Source organism: Pleurodeles waltl, chromosome 11, assembly GCF_031143425.1.
Source record: "Pleurodeles waltl isolate 20211129_DDA chromosome 11, aPleWal1.hap1.20221129, whole genome shotgun sequence".
Taxonomy (NCBI): domain Eukaryota; kingdom Metazoa; phylum Chordata; class Amphibia; order Caudata; family Salamandridae; genus Pleurodeles; species Pleurodeles waltl.
Genome location: NC_090450.1, coordinates 709,036,805 through 709,058,970, shown reverse-complemented (window position 1 = coordinate 709,058,970; position 22,166 = coordinate 709,036,805). Strand labels below are relative to the sequence as shown.

General features: G+C 46.0%; 1 protein-coding gene across 5 annotated transcripts in view; it reads left to right on the top strand.

The window, feature by feature from the left end:
• PAX8 (paired box 8) overlaps nucleotides 1–7,370 on the top strand; it is a 91,012-nt gene extending 83,642 nt beyond the window's left edge. For 3 of the 5 annotated variants that reach the window (XM_069214341.1, XM_069214342.1, XM_069214339.1), the window contains 2 exons: nucleotides 1,196–1,285; nucleotides 3,454–7,370. In XM_069214341.1, the coding sequence (XP_069070442.1) occupies nucleotides 1,196–1,285; nucleotides 3,454–3,530 (167 nt within the window). In that variant the 3' untranslated portion in view covers nucleotides 3,531–7,370. The remainder of the gene's footprint in view (nucleotides 1–1,195; nucleotides 1,286–3,453) is intronic. The other 2 variants (XM_069214343.1, XM_069214340.1) reach the window with 1 other exon arrangement.
• Nucleotides 7,371–22,166: the final 14,796 nt, after the last annotated feature.

Genomic DNA, 22,166 nt, shown 5'->3' with positions numbered 1-22,166 from the left:
AGGGGGGAAGAGGAATGATTAAAGGGGGTGGCGGCTACATAGGTGCAGGTAAAGAACAATTTAAGGAAGCAGTGTTCCTTCCAGAAATAATCTCACATCTCTCCACACGCACATTGATTGATGCACAGTAAAGTGTGAACAGAGATGTTCAAGTTATACACTTGACTCCCTAAACAGAATGTGTAGGATGTCACAGCAAGTTTGTATCCATGGGCAGGTCAACCTTGAGAATCTGAATTTCTGTCGTATTAATTGTGTGTTGGCTGAAAGGACGAAAAGAATATCTTTTTTTCGCAGCTCAAGTTTTTTTATGGTGTTTGTTGGTACTTAAAGGAGAACTAGGACAACCCCCCTTTACCCAGATTCAAAGTACAATGCAGTTTTCGGATACATGTTTCTGAGGTTATATATATATATATACACACACACACACGCACACACACACACACACACACACACATATATATATATATATATATGTTTGTGTGTGTGTGTGCATGTGTGTGTGTGTGAAACAGTGAGACACACAGCCAGATAGATAGATAGATAGATAGATAGATAGAAAGATAGATGTTACCTCAATCTATATATATTTGGTTTTTCTGACAGTTCCTATAGTTTAAGTTGTAGATTACCAAGGCACACACTTTACCTCTTGCTTTTAGCATCCTTGGAGGCTGAGTGTTCCTAACTAGGCTTCAGTACTTCTGTTGGTCAAGTCAAGAGGCAGAGGGTACCTGACTCAAGCTCACCGAACCACTTGCTTTTTAGTGCCTTGTGAGGTTGAGTGGCTCCAGCTGGATCTTGTGTCATCTCTAGATTTAGGTACATATTAGGAGGTTAGGGATTCTAAACCGAGCCCACACTGCCTCCGTTTGTGCCTAAGCTGTGATCTGAGGGCTCCAGATTGGAACTCACCCCACCTTTCGATTTAAGAAAACTCTTATCCAGCTGAGAGTAGCTGACTCAAGGTCACAGCCCAACTCGTTGTTTATTTGGAGCGTGTGGGGGGGGGGGGGCAGGGGGGGGCGGTGCTGGCGGTAACAGGCTGTGTCACACGTCACCTCTTGATTTAAAGACAACTTAAGAGGCTGAGGGGGTAATGTGCTAAGCCAGCAACATATCCTGCTTTAAACCACAAAGGAGCCTGAGAGCACGAGGCCAGTGTCTCACAAGATCTCTTTATTTCCATTAGCAGGAAGTGACTACTCCGGAAACGCTTACAGCCATGGGCCCTATTCTGCATACGGAGAGGCCTGGAGATTCCCTGGCTCCTCGTTGCTCAGTAAGTGATTCTGGAAAGTCTTCAAAATGAACAATGTCCACCTTCTCAACTCCCCATCCCCCCTTTCTCTTTTCATTACTTCCTGCTCTCACCTCTCCGCATTTGCTCTCACTTTCCTCAACAGTTTCCCTTGCTCTCACTTCCTTTCTAGACTATTTTCTTCTTCGCAGTCACCCCTACTACAGTTTCAGTGTTTGCCCTGAGGTTTCCCTGGGTGCACTTCCATCTCTTGCATGGTCTTCCATGTCTTCCTTTCTCCGCATTAGTTTCTGGTGCTCCTGGTTTGAGCTCTTTGCCCCCATAAAAGTGTACATACCTGACTTGAAAATGACTCCTGTTGAGATACTCCAGGGAAGTTCTGGGTTGGGGTGCCACAGGCATGTCTGTCCTTAAATTCCTGCAAGGTATGGAAACAAGAGACCCAGTTACAGACTGGATGCCACACTCCCAGTTTGTGCCAATGTGCATTCTCTAAGGATACACTGGCACAGACCAGGACTGTGCTCCCAATGCACGGAAAAATGTGTCTCAACTCTCAATGCATGCACTGAAGAGAGTGAAACAGTGAAAGGCAGCTGTGGTTGGAACCGCAGATCCACCATTCACTGTAAGCTAACCCAGCCTTCCTTTAGAGAGGAGCGGAGCATGGGTGGGCCGTGGGACACTCCGATCCCCTTCTCACAGGGCACCCTCAGGAAGCCCACTATAGCATCACTTAGGAGGTGTGGAATTAGTGTGCCACCTGAGTGCCTTTTTGACTGTATGCCCACACCTGTTATACAGCAGGACACTTTTGTAATCCATCCTCCGGTGTTCAGACCACCACCTCCCACTGTAGAACGGTTTCATAGACCCAATGCTTAATTTGAGCTGGTGGTTTCTGGTGCTCGGTACCAGCACTTAATTCTCCACACTTGCACTAATGACAGTCTACCATGTGGTTATTGACTAATTTTGAGATGAATACAAAAACAGTGTTTATTAATTCAATATGCATTAAAAATTAATTATGTCTGCCACCCATACCTTACTTATAGCTTTGGGCAACCTGGAATAGTCTGAATTTCCACTCTTGCAGAAGTACAATGGTTTGTAGTTGTGTTGCTACAGTTATGGGCTGCGCTGTCAGGGGTAATTGGTAGTGCAAGCTAAGTGGCCACATTAGAAGGGTCCTTGCAATTTTTAACATTTTACAAATGAAGCACTGGATAGACCCTTGTATGTGAATCGACAGGGTTGGATGCAGGAATTATAGCTGAGTGCTGCATTCTAGACCACCAGGGGCAGACTGCCCAACAGAGCAAATTGAGAGTTTTTATGGCAAGCCATTGTCTCTAAAAGGTTGGTCTGGCTTGAGAAACTGTCAAATCTCTACAGTCATTTCATAGCTGAACCTTATATGGGGTAGATTCTGTCCCAGCCAGATGTCCCTTTAGCGTGCACTGGCTTAACATAGGATTGACTCTGTCTCAGCCCCATTAGTGTGTGGCTGAAACCAGGGTAGTGGTATAACACAATATGATGGCGCTCCTCAACAAAAATGGTGTAACATAAGCCCCTGCAGCCCCTGTGGTGCAGGGGGGTGGCGTGCTCCATAACAGGGCCCTCAGCAAAAGTGGCAGGAGGTGAATCAGGCGGGGGGCTCTCCATGTACTTCACGGGGGGTCTCCTCAAGTTTTGTTGTGCCACTGCTCTACAGAATGTGTTAACAAACCCCTGAAAGACTGACTTCTCGGATGTGCATAGCCACAGCCAGAGGACGTATCTTCAAGGGCTAAGTATGTGCCTGGCCAAGTTTCTGTCCCCCAAAACAGCCTTAAGACATTGGATTCCTGAGATGAGGGGTGGAAGGGGCGTCAGACTGCAGCCATGCCTCCTGCCATGTAAATCATAGCCTAGCCACAAAGCCACTTAGCCAGCCCCCCCAACCACCTGGACTCTTATTATTGTCTATATAAAATATCCCAGTCGAGCGTGACTCTAGGGCAAGTCTGGGTTAATGGGAAGAAGGCAGACGCTACTTTCGCACAGGTTAAGAGCTGAAGGTTAATGGTTGACTACTGCTTCTGAGCAATATTAAACTTATTAACTCAAGATGCGACCCAGCATGAAACAACTAAAAGACGGTTCCCCTAACAACATTTTGTTCCTCTCTTCCTCATTTCCAGCGTCTCCATATTACTACAGCTCCACGGCAAGGGCTGGAGCTGCCCCTACCCCCACAGGCGCCTACGACCACCTGTAGCCACCCACTGCGGTCCAGCGGAGCATGGCATACCAGCGTCAAGATGAGACAGGCCCAGAATTCAAGACTCAAAGCCTTTCCTTGAACCTACCAGGTGGAAAATAAAAGGAAAAAATACCATCCCTCTAAAAAAAAAACAGAATTTCAGAACAAATCTTGTGCAATGACGCTGAATGTAACAGCGCGTGAAGAATGCTGCACACGCAAGCAGTATGGAGAACCAAGGGTGAACCAATGAACTGACGTAAAAATATTTCCACTCTGATTGAAACAGTAGGGGAAGATGGCCATTGCACAAAAGAATCCTCCCACCATGGTCACAAGGGACCCCCTCAATCCTCTCCCATCTATTTCAGGCCAGGTGTTTTGTCTGCTTCACATACGGACTCTAGTATTTTCAAGCCACATTTGATGTGAGAGTTTTGCAGTTGTGCCACTGCATGGTTTACAAGGGTGTAAGCTGTGCTCAGTGCAGACTGGCCCTGAAAAGATGATACTTTGAAAAAAGAGTATAGAGGCCGTGGCAAAATAAAAGGTGGGTCTTGGCAATGGTGTCTTGAAGAGCCTTGACAATGGTTCATGGAGGGCGTAAGACAATGGTCAATGCAAGGGCCTTCAACAGTGGTCACTTTTGGAATGGACCGTGGTAAAAGGGACACTTTGACAATTGTTGACGGTTCTTTTGTTAATGATCAATGAGTGATCTTGACAATGGTCAAGAAAAGGCCCTTGTAAGTGGCCAAAGGATTGAAATTGACTGTGGTAAGAGAAGGAGCTTATCAATAGACTCTCAGCTCCTTGACAGTGGTCAATGGTAAGGGCCAAGCCAATGGTTAATGAAAGCCTTGTCAGTGGTTAACAGAAGGACTGTGAAAATGTGCAAAAGAGAACTTGGCCCTGGTCAATGGAAGAACCTTTCAGATTGTCAACGGAGACTTTGACAATGGTAAATGAAGGGCATACCGGGGAGAATGTGAGGTATATGAAAGAGATCAATGAGTGGGCTGTGGCAAAATGCAAGTGCAGCATTGGCAATGTTTCATCATCAAAGACTGGCCTTGACAGTTTTCTATGGGGTGGGAAGATCTTTTTACAGTGCTCAATGGAAGGGACTTGACGTTCATTAATTGGGCCTTCAGCAATGGTCTACAGGAAGATCTTGAAAACGGCCAATGGGGTTAAATTAACCACAGGCAATTCATGGCATTGGCAATGCTTGACTGGAAGTGTGAGAAAATGGCCTAGAGGGGAGCCTTGACAATGAGCGATAGAGGGTAGTTCACAGGAATTTTAACCCAGTCCTTCATATATTTATTGATCCACAGCCTTACTCAGAACTACAGAGACTGCTGACTTCTCTAACAAGCGCTACTGTTCCACTGATGTCACATGCTGGTGCCAGTGCACTGACAGTACTGACACCCTTTCTCCTGCTGCCTTACATATGCTCCCCGCTCATGACACCTCTTCCTACCTGACTCCCTCCCAGATCTCTCCCATTCTTTCAGGAACACTCCCAGTCTTTTGGGACAGATTAATGGTGAAAGCGGGGGGTTTTACTTCCTTTTCCAGGAGAAAGCTGAGGCTAGGCCAGGAGTTGGTGACAAATGAGCCTAGGAGCTTCTGAAGGTGGGATAAATATTTTGTAGGAGCATCAACTCCCCCACTCTACGAAATCTACTCTGAGCTTGGCAAACCTAGTCATGTGCTTGCAGTGACCTCTCTGGCCCACTGTTGCAAAGGGCACCACAAGCCACACTGGGCAGCACCTTGTCTCACAGGATATACTGGGCTGCACCTTGTCTCACAGGATATACTGGGCTGCACCTTGTCTCACAGGATGTACTGGGCTGCACCTTGTCTCTCTGGACACACCGGGCCGCACTTTGACTCACAGGACACACTGGACTATACCTTGACTCACAGGACACACTTGGCCGCACTTTGACTCACAGGACACACTGGACCATACCTTGACTCAGAGGACACACTGGATCGCACTTTGACTCACAGTACACACTGGATCATACCGTGTCTCACAGGACACACTGGGCCGCACTTTGACTCACAGGACACACTGGGCCGCACTTTCACTCAAGAACCCACTGGGCAGCGCCTTGACTCAGAGGACACACTGGGCAGCACCTTGTCTCACAAGATACACTGGGCTGCACCTTGACTCAAAGGACACATTGGGCTGCACCTTGACTCAGAGGACACACCAGGCAGCATCTTGACTCACAGGAAAGAGTGGGCCGCCCCTTGACTCAGAGGACACACTGGGCAGCACCTTGACTCATAGGGTACATTGGGTCGCCCCTTGACTCATGGGAATACATTGGGCCGCCCCTTGACTCAGAGGACACACTGGGCAGCACCTTGACTCACAGAGTACATTGGGCTGCACCTTGACTCAGAGGACACACCAGGCAGCATCTTGACTCACAGGGTACATTGGGCTGCACCTTGATTCAGCGGACACACTGGGCAGCATCTTAATTCACAGGAAAGAGTGGGCTGCCCCATGATTCAAAGGACACACCAGGCAGCAGCTTGACTCACAGGAGAGAGTGGGCCGCCCCATGACTCAGAGGACACACTAGGCAGCACCTTGACTCAGGAAAGGATGGGCCGGCACCTTGACTCGCAAGGCACACTGGGCAGCACTTTGCTCTCTGGTCATTTATGGCAAAGCAGTGGAATTAGCCTAGTTCTAGTCCCATCAAAAGTCATGTGTGTTTTTTGCAGTCTCGCTCCAGAGGGCATCCATAGTTTGAACCTTTAAAAGATTCCTAAAAGGTGCCAACTTTGATAACTGGGTCACTTCAGGTGCCACTGGAGTGGTTTGTGCCCCATGTGTTCACGTTATAAACTGGCAAACACATCACTTTGTGGTCGTCTTGGGTAAGAGGGGGAAGGGGTGGCTGGGGCTCCCCCTTAGAGGCTCAGGCTTTAAAGGCTAACACTGTGAGCGTGAGAATCTCGCAGCAGCAAAAGGGAAGGCCCAGATACGGCATCATATGCACGGCACAGGGTATCTCGACAAAGCCACATAACATGGCATATCCTAAATTCACACACTGTCGCACACACGCGTCAATCCTTTGCGGAACCATTGGCACCAATTTCACAAAGGAACCCTAATTTTGTCACAAGGAACGTCCGGGTGGCACACCTAGTCCCACTTAGGACCAAACATGCCTGTCATTGTTGAAATTCTTTGAGAGATGATTGGCTTTGCTTTGCAAAGACAAATTCAAAGTGCGCTTCATGGAGATTATTATGTTATTCTGAGAATTTGGGCGGGAACAAAACACACTAAAGTGGTATATTTCCGGGTAAGACTGCGCATCGCCTCAGTTTCTTCTACTCACTTCTGAGAGAAAATATAACCTCTGCGCACTACTACTTTTTACACGCCAAATTATAAAGAATTTTCGAACCAATTTACGTCCCTAGACGCAGCCCGAAAAATACCCTTATTTTCCCAATGCTTATTTTCCCGAGCTGCACTAGGTGTCTGGCGCGCATTAAACAGAAATACAAATATATGCCTTCCACTCCCACATTCAGAAAAGCAAAACCGAGCGCCTAATTGACGAGGCGATGATATCAGTACCTTTCGCATGGACAACACTAGGTCGTGCGCGCATCAGCACCGCCACGGCCTCAGATCCCGCCCACTCCTTTCAATAACCACGCCCCCTGGTACTATAAGCCCCTCATTTGCCAAACTTCCACTCCGTTTTGGGACTTCCGGGAACGGGCTGTTATTTTTTGTTTCATTGTTTTTATAGAAAAATGAAGAAAACAGATGTAAATAAATTATTTGGAAAATAAATATTTTAACTAATTAAAGCATGGTACAAAAACGCTGTAGTATAATTGGTCTTTTTTCATTAAAGTAACTGTTTCTAATTACTTTTACCCAGTATGTACTGTACGCAGCAACCAGCGATGTCTCGTGGTGGTAGAATAAGAAAGGTTCATTTCACATCCCAGTCACTAGTGCTCAGTTAATCACTATTGGAAATATGAAAGCGTCACAGAGAACTACAGTCCGCAGGAACTGCGGTGTTTACAGAGACTCCTGTAGCCGGCGCCTGGCCTGTCACATGCGACAGGTGCATTAACCCCCAAACTATATGACGCATTAGAAAATGTTACCTGCGAGTACAGGCAAACTGCTGCATCACACACAACAACCCGTTGTGCTGTCTGACTGGGACTGGAATGTGTGACCTGCACCTCATAACTGAGACTGACGCATTATCTCGCTGATTTGTTTTACTGGTCTTGGAACACGTGACGTGCAGCGTACACGTGGATTGCAGCAACAGGAGTATTAACACAAGATTCCATTTACATGTGTGCAGTGCTTTTAATTGAAAAATAGAAGTGGAGGTACTCTATACCAGAGTACCTGATTGTTTCCGAGAAGTGCCGGTACTCTCCAATTAAAAGTATTACGTTTTTCTTGAGATGTGCCGGTACTCTCCTCTCAAAATAAAAAAGTGCCGGTACTCAGTACCGGAGAGTACCGGCCCATTTAAAGCACAGCGTGTGGGTTTCATTTGTCGTTTATGTGGTGAGGTGGGTATGGTTGCTAGGACATCACAGCATTGCACCGTTGAGCCAGAAACTCTCTACACTGAGGAGGATGTAGCATTTTAGGTGCTGTCTGACGTAAAAACGGCTGTTCTGGACACCTCACTTCATCTCATCATAGATGATTCCAATCCTGGCTTTCGTGTGACAACCTAATGTGTTCTGGGTGTTGCAGTCCTGATTTATTCTCAGGGCTTAGGGGCTGGGTGGGGGCAAAAGTACTACTTAGGTGCTTCTCGGCACAAGGTCCCGACCCCTGCAAGTCCCCTACCCACCTTCACACGGTGAAAAATGTATTCAAGTTGGCAGGTCTAGGTGAAACGTTCCGCAAAAAGTATGTGACATGGAGGTTGTCACTTTCTGAGAGTCTCCTGGTCTCTCAGAACATCAGGTTTAGAGACAGAGTTGCACAAGCGCTACGTAAGGATAAAATGTACACAAAACATCATAAAATACATAGGATAAAAAGCATTAGCAAAGCCAATAGGTTTGCTTTTAATGTGCGAATCCATGCAGTGTTAGTACAATAAAGCAAGACACAGAGGAGGTAGCATGCAGGAACATACAGATTAAATGGAAGCAATCACAGGGAGACAGAAAGACACATACAAACAACTACTAGCAATAGGTCAGAGATGAATACTCCACTGGACTCAACCAATATATGATTGACAAAGCCTCAACCAATGACTGAATGCAGCTGGTCAAAGAAAGCCAGAGGTTGAAAGGCTTTGATCCAAAGTCCACTTTATAGGACCTGGGTGTTCCCAGTAGGCCCCCGCCCCAACACCCATGAAACGTAAACTGACAAAGTCTGATTGTCTTTGGCATTGGGAGAATTTATTATCAAATGACACTCGTTTAATACACACTGTGCAGAATTAATTATATCATATTATAACTCATAAAAACACAACACATAACCCGTAAATCAAAAATTACTAAGCAATCATAATTTTTATAACACCCAACCAAGGATCCGCCGTGTCCCGAACCCCCGTTGGACCACACAGGTGAACCATACCTCACCTGTATCCCTGGCGGGGGGGGGGGGCGATTCCAACACCTCACCATACCTTTTCCTCATGCAGTTTCTGCCCCCCAAACACCAATCCACTGTGGGTGTGCACCAGGGTGGCCCGGACCAGGAGCCCCGTGCCCACCCCAGCGATCTGGGCACACTAGCCCCCAAGCTGGTGTGTACATCCATTGGTTGGTTCAGGACTGCAGGATCCTACCTTCGTTGTTATCCAGGGTACCATGCCTTGAGTACCCCTCTGTTGCTCTGGGTGTATTTAGTATCTCATGTCACGCCACAAGGGCGACCAGGGGCCCAGAGGTCCTTCGTAGTCCACTTTATATGTATTGTTAGTAGTAGATCCATTTAACAACTATATTGGTAAAACCCATACCTAAAAACAGATGGAACTAATTTCTCTAATGAAGTATGCATCTGATGGCCCTAAAGACTTGGGAGTCTAGTTTAGAGTTTAGAGGGCTGAGTACCCCACCACAAATGTGGTGAAGTACCCTGTGCGGCAAACGCTTGGTCTCCCTGCTCTTTTTAGCGTCAGGCAGACCATAATCTTTCCGACAGCAGCACTCCAGCTGACTCTACTGTTGGAAAGCTTAATTCATCAGGCTGAAAGAGTAGAGGCCATTGAAGTAATGGCATCAGAACAAACATCTTATTTAGAGCAGATGGCCTGATGTGTGTTTTTTTCCTGTCCATCACTGACAGTTACTACCTGGTGATACCGGACTAGAAAAAAAAGAAAAATTACCCAGTGGTCCCAATTGCAAATTGAACAAGTCTCAAAGAGTGAGGGGGTCATTAGTTGTTTTGTTTTTTCAAAAACAAACTCCCACTTTGGCATTTTGTTTAAACAAAAAAAAAGATGATTTGCAGACACCTGAAAGACAGTGGCCATGCACCAAACTTGCAGCAATTTCAGAGAAATCCATGTGATAGTCATTCCTCTGAAGGCACAGATATTATGGCTGGGCTGTAGGTGATCTCTAAGCATGGAAGGAGACAGTCTATCAGGATGGCAGACGTAATGTCCTTCACTGCCCTGGTGGGTGGTGCGCCATCCGCCAAACTTCAGCCCTAACTTGTTTAGTCCACTTGTATAATCCAGCTTGCTGCAGCTCATTCCGTTTTAGGAGAACTGAGACACCCATTGGGTAAAATTATGCTTTATAAACTCTATTTAACACTACTCTCTCCCAGATTACCAGAGTTTATGCCAAGATTCCTACTAATTTATCTTAAACAAACCTTTCGAACAGCGATTGGATTCCGATGGGTGAAATAGTGGCAAATAAAGCAAAGCAATCCAAGTCTGCCAACTACCAGTTGGAAAGCATAACTTTTTTGGCCCACTTATGGTAGCTAGTCATCAAACATAATAAAATATACTCTTTATTAGTAAAAAGAAGTTGGACAGAAAGTTTAGGTCAGAAGAGGATAACAAGTCCTAAGGGGGGAGTCAAACAATAATTGCTGATGAAAAGTTTTGAAAGGTTCAGGTAGACATTTAACACAGGAGCCTCGTTAGTGAGATGCGGACACCTTTCTTCGCCCAAACAAGGGGTTCCATGGAATTTTATTAGATCATTAATCACATTGAGAATAATATTTTGGTCCTATGTGTTTTCTTAAACTGCACTATTCTCGGGTCACATTGTTCCAGCAAATCTGAGTTTGCTCTCATATTTTCCTTTCCTTTTTTTGTTATGGGGAGTGACCCCTTCATGCCCCATAATCCTATCTTTTCTTTTTGTTCCCTTTTACCTCTTCCTCTTTACTTATTTTTTATACTTCGCCCTTTTTTCTTTAGAGTTACTCTTCCTTCCCTTTTTTAAAGGTAACCCTTTTCTTACACAATATCATTCCCTTTTATTACCTTAAACATTATTCCCTATTAGTTACATGTTACTTTCACATTATGTTTATATTCATCATTTTTGCTTGAGAGATAATTAAACTGGAACATGTCGCCACAAGGGGTGTGCTACAAGAGGTGCTGAAATTATTCGAAGGGGAGAGGTCCGTCTTCCAAAGCTGGTGGGCTCCAACTTGTGGTTGGCACCCAGAAGAGTAGCCAGTGTATCCTGGGTCCTAGCACAAGGAAGGAAAATTGCCCTCTGGGTGCTGTTCGATTTATAAAATAAAGCAATAATTAAAGATCAGAGGGCTGGTAAGGCCTCTGGGTAATGGTGCCACTGCATCTGCTGCAGCAATGGAAGTTACGCCCCTTCCAGCACTGCGGATCTTCTAAGGGTGACCACTGGGTAATAGGGTTTGGTGTATACGTGAAAGCTTGGTGGGCGATGGTTTAAGTACTTTATAGTTCCCTATGAGCAGGCTTAGCCAATGGAAGACACCCAAACGGTTTATTAATCATTCAGTCCCACATTTTTGTAGCATCCGAAGCACTTTGGACAGCAACGTCTGCAAAGATATAGTTCTGGTACATAGGAAAATAATGTGTGGTCATCATAGACCAAAAGGCCTGAGAATGCAAGAATGCAGTCTCTCTCTCTCTCTCTCTGTATATGTGTATAGATAGATAGATAGATAGATAGATAGATAGATAGATAGATAGATAGATAGATAGATAGATAGATAGATCGATCACTGGGCTGTGTGGTGTGATCAGAAGTTGTGGATTTGTAGGGCCCACACCCACAATTTGATTCAAAATGTCATTTCAGGAAGCGAAAGTGACATAATGAAATCTTTTATGCTTATTGGTTCATGCCTTGAGTAGCATAGTGAGCAAAAAAACGATGGGCAGAAATGTGGTCTACAGTAAACACCAGAGTCTGAGACTAATGCAAGCATTCTACACATCTGTTGTTTCCTCTAAGGACAGTCCAGCTCTTTGTCTTCCAGAAGGGAATAGTAACATTTGCATTGTCTTCCGGTTCTAGGCACATCTCATCCTTGAAGGAAACAGCAACAGTTCTGTTCATGGCATGGTGGCTTCGCTCAGCTGAGCTTCCTATGAAGAGGTCTCATTAGCAAAGGACAAGCAAGGGGTAGTAGCATCTGGCCTTGGCTGCCACTGGGTGGTGTCCATGCCTGCTGCCGGCCAGACCATAAGAAATGTACAAATTACTGGCCCTACTAAGGAGCTTGAGGGGTTCCCCTCAAGGACAGTAATGGATACGCTTTGGCATCCACTCATCTCCCAGCATCAGGCCCACTCATCTCCCACCATCAACCAAGGTTCTTCAGAGGAGCTCCTTATAACTGTAGCCCACCATGGATGACAATCTGGGGACTTGCAAGATAAAGTAAAGCACAGGGTGGGACAATGGGTACCAGCAGCTCAGTGCATCCATTCCTACAGCTCCCAGTATGAAATAGCGGTAAATCATACTGAGCACCAGGCTGGGCGATGTTGCGAGTGATCACCTCCCACTAGTGAGGGCTCCATACTACTGAGGCCTCTATGAACAGATTTGCAATGTCTGAAACAATATAGCTGAGGAAAGTATGTGACACAGGCAAAACAACTCTTTTGCTATGTCTTCTCTCATGGCCTCTACATATATCTCTACTCCACCACTCCCCACCCTTTCCCCCCAAACCTCCACTCCTTGTTTTCTCACTCCTCTTTTGTCCAGACCCCTCTGCCCATCTCTTCTACTTCCTCTTTCCCTCTACTCCTCCATCCCATTGCCCTTGTCATCTATTCCCACATAAGACCCAGCTTTTATCCCCCTGTGCCTTCAGTATGTGATCTACTTTCCACTATCCTTCTATTCCCACATGCCGCCTCCTCTCTAGCCTTCATCTTCGCCAGTCTAAGTTCTACTGCCATTATTCACCTATCATCACATTCTGCCTCTTGATACCTCTTTGATGCTCCATCATCTACTCTAAGTCCCTTTAGCCTTCTATGCACAACCGTCCTTCAAGCTGTACATTCCCCTAAATATCTCTAGGTTCTTCCCTTACCCCATCGACACACCTTCTGTTTATCCAGTCACCTCTTCTTGGAAACGTAGTCCTCTATTTCTGCACAACATCCTTCATTTTTCTATCCCTTACTCTACACCCTAATTAACCTCCATTGATCCATTCCCCTTCCCCACTAAATATCATTCCATTGCCTCATTGTTGTCCATATACCCATCCCTCTATTCCCTTATCTCCCTGACATGTCCTCTCTTCTCATTGGTCTCCACACATCTCCCTACTCCATCATCCGTTCTACAACCCTCAATAAATATTGATTCCTCCGTTCCCCCTCGAAATAACCCTCGGTTCTTGAATGCTCCATCATTCCCCTCATTCAGCCGTTCCCACGCCTTCTCTAAATACCCCGTTTATCCATTTCCTTAACCATTTGCATCCCCCTATGTCTCCCTTGCTTCCTCTATATACCCCGTCCATCCATTCCTTCCCCATGTGAAGCCCCTATTCCTCCCCCACTTTATCTACATACCCCATTTATCAGTTTCCTTACCCCGTCTACATGCCCCCTCAACTCTCCTTGCTCTTGATATGATCTTAATGATCCTACTATATACCCATATATGGCTCACTTACATCTGCATCATGACATGCCTCTTTTCCTTCCACACGCTACACACCTCTCTATTCCTCTCTCGTCCCTTCCACATAGATCAGTTCAACCTTTACCTTACCTTTACCTTACCTTACCGTATGTGCCTCTTTATTCCTCCTTTTCCTCTCTACATACCATAAGTTTTCAATTGCCTTACCTCTCCAAATACCGCTCTATCCCTCATTTGCCTCCTGTACATACCCTTTATCCATCATCCATCTAAATGCCCCTGTATTGCTCCATCCTCCTGCCCACTTTCCCTACCCGTGTCTTTCCCCGATATGCCTCCTTGCTGGCACCCTCAGTCCCCTCTCAACTTCCCCTCTCCCCTCTTGATTCATCTGATTTTGCCCCTCTACATTCTGTTCTTCCTATATCTCAACTCCCCATCTTTAATGATCTCCCCTCTGCTACCCTGCCTTCTCCTCCTCTTCCACTTTTCTTCTATCCCTCTGTTTTTCACTCTCCAGCTCTCTTCGCTCCTTTCCCCATTCTCCACTAACCCCTTCTCTCTCCATCCATTCTCGCGCTCTCCTTTTCTTTCCCCCATCTCTGATTTCCTGCTTTCCCCAGCCCCCTTTCTCTCTAAAAGCACCCTGCGTAAACTGCAATTAATCTGGGGGAGCTGGCGAAAGTGGGGGAGGCACCAAAAGTCGGGCTTTCTGCACCTGCCCCCAGAGCCTCCGCCCCACCCAGGAAATGCCCAGTGGAATAAAAAGCCAGCCCGGCCCTGCTTTCCTCTCATGCGGTTCCCCTAAGTCTTTCGTTTGCTTTTATTCTTCTCTGGCGATCCCTCCATTCCTCTTCCGTTCACTCCCCCTTAGCCCCCGGCCCCCTCCTGTCGTCAGGAAGCGTGGCAGTTTCTAAAACTCTCCACAGGCCCTCTGGGGCTTTCATTCGCCGGTGCTGCGGAGAAACTGTAACTTCCCCGTTTCTCTGAAACACAAAATGGGCCTGTGCCCCTCCTGCGAGTAGTTGTTGCCATGGAGCTGTGTGGCTGGATGCAGGGAGGGGCGACTGGGGGGTCCCACAGGAGATCTGTGATCAGCCAAGTGCTTAGAACTCATTAGGGATAAATCAAACTTTGAGCAGCTAGAAACAAAACAATCCCTCTCTCCCCTGCCCCCTCCAACGTAATTCTGCCTCAGAATCCGCCGCTCTTCAGACTTCATCCTCACCAGCCTCCTCATCATCAGCCCCTCGCCCCCACTACCCGGGTGAACAGTCACTTCAGACACAGGATCCTTGGGTGGGGGGTAAGCGGGTGCAATCCGGAAGACCTCATTGAGGGATCTACCTTCGATTTGGGACAAGGCGGACTGCGAAAAAGCTGCAGGGCGAGCAGTCTCAGCTCCCATTCTCTCTTTGGCCCCTTTCTGGCCGACTGAATTTGTTTAAGGCGGTACATAATAAGTGTAATTATTCGTGAATTTCAATCATATCACATCGCCAGGATGAAGGGATAAATCGTCAAAGGATTCCTTTCAAGTCTGAGACCGGACAGGTGACAGACAAATCATCTGGAAGGCACACCTGACTGAGGTTGAAGCACGTGGCGCGCAGACACCCACAGATACTCGAACCAGGCACATTAACACTAGGCTCAAGTGGAATGTTACTAATGTCCCTGAAATTCAAATTTCATCATGCGGGAATTTCACAAGATTTCGCGGACATTAAATTTTGCGTATTTTTTTTTCTAGGTTTGATCTTAGCCAAAACCTTTTAACTGTACTAAAATAATATATTTATTTAGAGGGGCTTTTAGCCAGCCCTCTCCTTCCGTTGGTCTCTGTTGTGTGATTTCGCCCACTGGAGCATCCAGCCTACTCAACTTAATGGTTAAGCTAGCTTTATTTATTTATTTATTTAAAACACTTGTAAAGCACACTGCCACCAAAACTGGTATCCTGGTGCTAGCCACAAGCATAGAGAGATGAGAAACTGCCAACAAATGACTGCAAGGAACGATCCGTATTATCTGGGGAACAGCCAGGTCTTAAGGGCTTTTGTAAATTGTTGGAGATCGGTGAGAGATCTCATCGAGGCCGGGAGCTGATTCCAAAGCTTTACTGCTCCAATCATGAATGTCCAACCACCTTGTCTGGCCTTTCTTAACTTGGCCACACAAGCCAGGTTCGCCGAGAAGGAACAAAGGTGTCTGTTAGGGGTATATATTCTCAAAGTCCTTTGTAAAAGAGCCGGTCTTGACCCCTGTAAAGCTCGAAACACAATACAAAGTGACTTAAACAGAATTCTCTGGTTAAGCTTTAGACCTGGGATCGAATTTTAATGACACTGAAAATTACACTATTACCCCCGTTCGCAAAATTAAGAGTGATTTGGGGAAAGAAACCTACTGCAGGAGCACAGGAGGATCAATGAAATTAGGGAGCACAAGCAGCTGCTGTTGTTCATGTTCTGTTGCGTTTAATGCTATTTGCTTGGGCCAAAATGCATCCTTGGATCCATGTTGGACGCGTCAGGGTGCATTTAGAAAATAGAGCTACATGCCGTTTTATTCTTGTACAGGGAGTGCAGAATTATTAGGCAAGTTGTATTTTTGAGGATTAATTTTATTATTGAACAACAACCATGTTCTCAATGAACCCAAAAAACTCATTAATATCAAAACTGAATATTTTTGGAAGTAGTTTTTAGTTTGTTTTTAGTTTTAGCTATGTTAGGGGGATATCTGTGTGTGCAGGTGACTATCACTGTGCATAATTATTAGGCAACTTAACAAAAAAAAATATATACCCATTTCAATTATTTATCATTACCAGTGAAACCAATATAACATCTCAAAATTCACAAATATACATTTCTGACATTCAAAAACAAAACAAAAACAAATCAGTGACCAATATAGCCACCTTTCTTTGCAAGGACACTCAAAAGCCTGCCATCCATGGCTTCTGTCAGTGTTTTGATCTGTTCACCATCAACATTGCGTGCAGCAGCAACCACAGCCTCCCAGACACTGTTCAGAGAGGTGTACTGTTTTCCCTCCTTGTACATCTCACATTTGATGATGGACCACAGGTTCTCAATGGGGTTCAGATCAGGTGAACAAGGAGGCCATGTCATTAGATTTCCTTCTTTTATACCCTTTCTTGCCAGCCACGCTGTGGAGTACTTGGACGCGTGTGATGGAGCATTGTCCTGCATGAAAATCATGTTTTTCTTGAAGGATGCAGACTTCTTCCTGTACCACTGCTTGAAGAAGGTGTCTTCCAGGAACTGGCAGTAGGACTGGGAGTTGAGCTTGACTCCATCCTCAACCCGAAAAGGCCCCACAAGCTCATCTTTGATGATACCAGCCCAAACCAGTACTCCACCTCCACCTTGCTGGCGTCTGAGTCGGACTGGAGCTCTCTGCCCTTTACCAATCCAGCCACGGGCCCATCCATCTGGCCCATCAAGACTCACTCTCATTTCATCAGTCCATCAAACCTTAGAAAAATCAGTCTTGAGATATTTCTTGGCCCAGTCTTGACGTTTCAGCTTGTGTGTCTTGTTCAGTGGTGGTCGTCTTTCAGCCTTTCTTACCTTGGCCATGTCTCTGAGTATTGCACACCTTGTGCTTTTGGGCACTCCAGTGATGTTGCAGCTCTGAAATATGGCCAAACTGGTGGCAAGTGGCATCGTGGCAGCTGCACGCTTGACTTTTCTCAGTTCATGGGCAGTTATTTTGCGCCTTGGTTTTTCCACACGCTTCTTGCGACCCTGTTGACTATTTTGAATGAAACGCTTGATTGTTCGATGATCACGCTTCAGAAGCTTTGCAATTTTAAGAGTGCTGCATCCCTCTGCAAGATATCTCACTATTTTTTACTTTTCTGAGCCTGTCAAGTCCTTCTTTTGACCCATTTTGCCAAAGGAAAGGAAGTTGCCTAATAATTATGCACACCTGATATAGGGTGTTGATGTCATTAGACCACACCCCTTCTCATTACAGAGATGCACATCACCTAATATGCTTAATTGGTAGTAGGCTTTCGAGCCTATACAGCTTGGAGTAAGACAACATGCATAAAGAGGATGATGTGGTCAAAATACTCATTTGCCTAATAATTCTGCACTCCCTGTATAATTGCCTGTAATCTTTGCCTAATTTTACTGTAATTCGGGCTACGGCAAGTTACTCAAGTTACATCCACCCATAATCAGCTGCACAGTGGGTAATGGCATTCTGCTCTTTCACAAAGAGCACATATACGAAATAGGTCCCTTCACTAGCAGTGTCTGCTATGACAAAGTGCGCTTTGTGAGGCCAATGTTTATTATTTTAATAAAATTAGCATTGGCCTGGTAGATTCTCAAAAATGATGATGGGGAGGGACCAGAGAAGAAGGGTGAAGAGACTGGAGGAGACTGGTAGAACAAAAGGGACAGGCGGGGAGTGTGATGGAGAAAGACAGAGAGGGTGATGGGACAATGGAAGGCGTAGAAGCATGCCTGTCACCTATCAGGAGAGACAGTTCAGATTTGAGGCACTCACATTGGCTGTACATTTATTCATTGAGCACTTTAAATACAGCCTGTGCAAGAAACTGACAACCAAATATTCTTTGAGAAAACAGCCACCAAATGAGAAGTCCAGTTGTCAACCTTCGAAGCTGTACTCTTGGCACAGTGGGCAGGTATGGGTGGAAACAGACACATGTTTGATGGGTTCTCCTTAGGTTGCCAACTTTGATTGTTCTTCCAACTGTTATCACACATATTTGAAGGCACTATCCGGAATGCTAAAACACAACTTCTTACTAACTCTTTAAAATATACATAGCCACCAGGTCTTTCTTAATCTTGTGCATGCGCAAATGCATGCTGTATATAATCCAGGCCTTAAAGCCGCTGAGGTACAAATATTTAGAGCTACCAGTGAAGAACACGTCCAAGGCAAGAGGAGTCCAAGTTCCGATTACCCACTTCTGCACATCCACACGAGTGCATGAACATACGCTTGTGTGGTAGCAGTTCAAGCTTCCTTTACATACACAAAATCGTTGCCTGATATGCAGCAGCAGTGAAGTTAATGCCGACAGACGACAGTTAGGAGGGGAGAGAGGAGGGTGAGGTGGAGAGACGAGAAGGTGAAGCAGAGGGAAGATATGTACAAAGCTATCTAAAATACAGAGTAAAACTAGTTGGCATGACTCAAACAGTAGGTAGAGTGTGCTACTCATACCTACAAGACCATCTTGCTTGTCCAGAACCAGCTCTCAAACACCTGGGAGGCGGTAGGCAACCCCATTTATCTTCATGGCCCACCCAAACGTCTTCATGGCCCTTCCTGACACCGAATCCTGGAGCCAGGCTTGGGCGGGGGGAGCAGAAGAAAAATAAATAAAAATAGAGGACACAAAAGGGGCATGCTGAAACATTCTTAAAAGCTTGTTATCCCACCAATTCTCTTCTGGCAGTAAAATGTACAATGTGCCGAGTGATGGAATGAGCACTGGAGGAGAAGGCAAGGCAATAGAGACGGAAGTGGCTGAATCCATGAGGAAGGGAGTGCAACAGGGCGGGCCATTGGTTCCATTTTACAAAGCAGGGTATGGCATGGCCTTAGCTGTCATTAGTGCTGCAGGTGCAGTGGCTCCAGGCCCATCGAAGTGAGAAACCCACTGCATCTCCGGTTATACCATAGGGCAAGAAGGTCAATTCTTTGGTCTTGGGTTTGGTAGCGCAGGAGTCAAACAGAGCTCTTGCTAACAATATGCATAGAGTGGTCTTTCAATCACTGGTTTACTTTGAACAGTCTCTTTTGGCCATTGGATTGAGGTTTTCCTCAATCACATCTTGGACCATCCCAGTGCAGTATTCATCTCTCACCTAAGAGTACTGACTATTTGCCTTCACTCGAGGGCTTGCTTTGAACTGGAAGAGGGTTCCTTTTCAATGATAGCCCTTTCTATCCACCCCTGAAGACTCTCTCTCTTGTACATCTTGCTCTGTAGTGTGCTAATATGGTGTATGCTAGCACATTAAACTCAGGTGAATTAAATTTGCCAATTCTTGTTCTTGCTTGAATTAGTGCCCTTGCTAAGCCTCTGCGCACGGGATTTCAAGACATAGACTATCCAGGAGACTTGTGTCCAGAATACGGAGTGGGTGCAGGGGGTCGAAATCACCATCTATTGGGGATATGTAAATGCAGAGGTTAGAGATGCTGGGCAGTGTTGGACTGGGACAAAAAAAACGGTCTGGGCACCAAAATAAAAGTGTCCCCCATTACCAAAGCAGATAACTAAAAAAGTGGCCTACTTTTGCAAAGCAGTGCAGTTTTGAACTTGTAATGACACGCTGCATGCGTATTTGGCAAAGTATTGAAGACTGCACGGATTTGTATTTGCTGTAGGCAATGCTTCTGGTAATATCCATTAAATCAACAGTAAGGAAGCATTGGCAAAGCCAATAGGTCTTACCTATGCAAGAGCTATTGGCTTTGCCAATGTGTTTTAGCCATTTTGTATCTCTGTGTAGGTGCTGTTTAGCATGGCTAAAAGTTAGAGGCGTAGAGGAGTGTGGGGTGGAATGTCATAGAGTGGAATGGAGAAAAGTGAAGTAGAGTGTTGTAGAGAGTTGGACAGCAGAGAGTGTTGGAGTGGCATAGTGTGGAGTCATATAGAGTGGAATACAGTGGAGTGGCATGGAGTAGAGTGGACTGGTGCAAAGTGCATTGACATAGAGTACTGCAGAGCATAGTGTGTAGAGTGCAGTGGCATCAAGTGCAGAGGCACTGAATTCAGCAGTGTACAATGCAGTGTTGTAGAATGCAGTGGTATAGATTAGAGTGGTGCATAGTAGATTGCAGTGGTGCAAATGGCAGTGGCGCAGAGCGCAGTGGTGCAGAGTACAGTGGTGCAGAGTAGAGTGGTGCAAAGTAGAGTAGCGCAGAGTAGAGCAGTGCAGAGTGCAGTGGCATAAAGTGCAGTGGCATAGAGTGGCGCAGAGTGGAGTGGCATAGAGGTGAGTGATGCAGAGGGCAGTGGTGCAGAGTAGATTTGAGTGACATAGAGTGCAGTGGTGTAGAGTGCAGATTAGAATTGAGTGGCATAGCATGCAGTAGCGTAGAGTGGTACAGAGCAGAGTATACTTCTGAAATAACAAAAAATGTGCTGCATTTGTGTTTCTACTTCTGATATATTCTAATACTTACAAAGTTCACTTAAATGTTTTCATGTGCTAGAAAAAAAATTCCCTACCCCCTTTCAGCAAGATTGTCACATAAATCCTATCACATTGAAGTCAGAGAAAGAAAAGTAAACAGGCTCCCTACAAAAACAGTCTGACCTTTGAACTCGGTCTTTAAATGCACAGCAAATGCAATGAGATAAGAACACAATTTACAAGCCTGTTTACAGAAAGAGAAGACTGGGAAGGATATTGTAATTAGGGTCTTGGCTGGGGAAGGTAGGAACTCAAAGTTGGACTGCCTAAATCCAATGAAGCTAGCAAACGGAAAGCAAGAAAATGTTAGTTATAAATCGAAAGCCAATGGCAAGCAACAAAATGCATTCCTAGGTCAGCTTTCTGAATGTCCCCAAAATGTCTTTAGCAAGCTGTGCTGCCTGGTAGGCTGTGACCTACAAACGGCCCACAAAACATGTACGCAAACTGCTATAAAAAAACTTTCCCCACACTGATATATCAAACCAGTCCATTGGGCACTTCCTGATTGCCCTACAGGTCAGTCCGACCCTGATGCTGGGCAGAAAGAGGCACTTCTGGAGGTAGGAAGCCTAGAAGCTGGGGATAAAGAGGGGCAATTGGGTGAATCAGGAGACTGGGTGTGCACGAGGTGGAAAGCTCCAGGACGCCAGAAGAAGGGGTGGGGAGATTATAGTCTGGGGTAGGAGAGAGGTGGAGGGGAGCTGGGAAGACAGGGTGAGCAGCTCCAACAGCAGTAGACGCGGGAGAAAGAGGGAGGAAGAGGGACTGATGTCTTGAAGAGATGCTGGGGCGGCCTTCCATGTGCATCCCTCTATGTCGAACACTAAGTAGGAAGAGGGGGGCTGAGAGGGGAATAAATAATAGGAAATAAAAGTTCATGAAGCAGAAAATAAAAGGCAGATTATACAGATGTGGCAATTTTAAGGATCGCTGGCTCTGTCCTCCGAGAACAGCTGCAGTCGGGCCTAGCCCACCACCCTGATTCTGTGAGGATGGGGCAGAGGTACCACTGAGGTCTGCGTGAGCAATTGGGGGGTCCTGATGCTGGAGCGAGCGACGGGGGTTCTATGCAGCATGGTCACGGGTTCTACTGAGGGAGCGATGAGTGGGGCACCCTGAGCTCTTAGACATCAATGGGTGCTTGAACCCTAATGGATCTTTACCAATGAGCGACCCATGGGTGGTCCAAATCCCTACAATAAGTAGCTCGAGTGAGCAATAGAGGTCCCTAAGTGAGCAATGGATGGACGGGGGTCGTCAG